The following is a 1,389-nucleotide window of genomic DNA, read 5'->3' on the forward strand; positions in this document are numbered from 1 at the left end:
TCTGCCGTTGTTCCACCGTGTGAGGCTTCTGCCTCCTCCAGAACCACTAGTGTGGGGAGTGGCTCGTAGCTGCGTGTCCTGACAGCAGGGGGGTTCACCAATTCTGCCATCATCTTGGTGATGCCGATTGTATTGCAGTCCTTTGTGTCTCGAGCTAGTGTCAGTTGTCAACAGGAGCAGCAGCTGATGTTTCATTATTTCAAGAGGTTTGTGGATCTGGCCGTGAGGAAATATGGCCAGTGAGCAGCTGCACAGTCTGTCCACCTCACCCAGTGCACTTGATCCTTTTTAGGGTCCCCAGCGTGATCCAATGACCAGGATTCGCATTTAAAACGTGAGATAGAAAATCAGGCTCATATTGATTGAAAAATTGTGTTTGTGAGGTGTAACATTATCTAGAAGTTTCTTTTAAAGAGAACATTTGCCTGCTGCTGGTGGAAATATGACCAGGATGCTGCCTCCCCTTCCAGATGTTCCTGCTGCCCTCTCCCCTGTCGCCAGCGACGACCCCCGCACGGCCGACACGGCCGGAGCACTGCCATCGCCCACCGCTCAGGCTGCAGAGAGGGACACTGCAGAAAGGTGGGTGGCCCCGCAGATGGGTGTTGGTTTGCGCTGGGCTCTGTCTCGAGGGGAGAACGGTTCCACGACTCTGGAGGGTCTGGGCCGGGCGGAGTTTCGCAGCACAGCACATCTTTTGTGACAGGCCGCAGGAAGCGCAGGCTGCCGAAAGCAAAAACCGCTCCAAAAGGAAACGCTGCGAAGTGTGGGGAGAGAATCCCAAGCAGAGCGACTGGAGGAGGGCGGGCGACTGGCCCGTTGGAATGAAGAACATCGGCAATACCTGCTGGTTCAGCGCCGTCATACAGGTAACAAAGGACAGGGAAGTTCTCCTGGAGTCGAAAGGTTTGTCCCTTAGAGTTAAAGGTGCAGCAGCTCACCGCGAGGGGAGGAGCGAGAGTGCCGTGCTCCGGCGGGACCTCTGGTTTTCTGTGATTTGTAATTCGCTCCGGGCTATCACAGAAAGATCCAAAGAGCAGTGAAACAGGCTGTGCGTCCAGATAGACACTAACACGCACAGGGGAGGCTTTTCAGGGGAGCCGTGTCCGAATGCTCTGCTGAATGACAGCAGCACGTCTGGCAGAGGGAGCCGATAGTTTCATTTCCCTGCAGTTATTGTTGGCTCTGTAGTATATGGAGTCTCATGTTCCAGCTAATGGAACCCACTGGCACAGACGCTTGAACGCATAAGCAACAAGGCAGTGTATACGTTATTAGCAATAACCTGAACAGGAGGAGACAACAGTCAGGGGAACTGCACAGATTTGTCTCCTCCAACCATCTCACAGCAGCAGAGAGATGTTTGTCATGCGTATCCAGCTTTGAGAG

General features: G+C 53.7%; 1 protein-coding gene across 1 annotated transcript in view; it reads left to right on the top strand.

Moving 5' to 3' along the window:
• Positions 1-1,389, top strand: part of USP28 (ubiquitin specific peptidase 28) — a gene marked incomplete at its 3' end in the record, with an annotated part of 13,230 nt that overhangs the window by 622 nt on the left and 11,219 nt on the right. Inside the window, exons 3-4 of the mRNA XM_010132128.1 lie at positions 471-582; positions 707-869. Coding sequence (XP_010130430.1) covers positions 471-582; positions 707-869 — 275 coding nt within the window. The remainder of the gene's footprint in view (positions 1-470; positions 583-706; positions 870-1,389) is intronic.

Source organism: Buceros rhinoceros, unplaced genomic scaffold, assembly GCF_000710305.1.
Source record: "Buceros rhinoceros silvestris isolate BGI_N320 unplaced genomic scaffold, ASM71030v1 scaffold24092, whole genome shotgun sequence".
In the NCBI taxonomy this organism is placed as follows: domain Eukaryota; kingdom Metazoa; phylum Chordata; class Aves; order Bucerotiformes; family Bucerotidae; genus Buceros; species Buceros rhinoceros.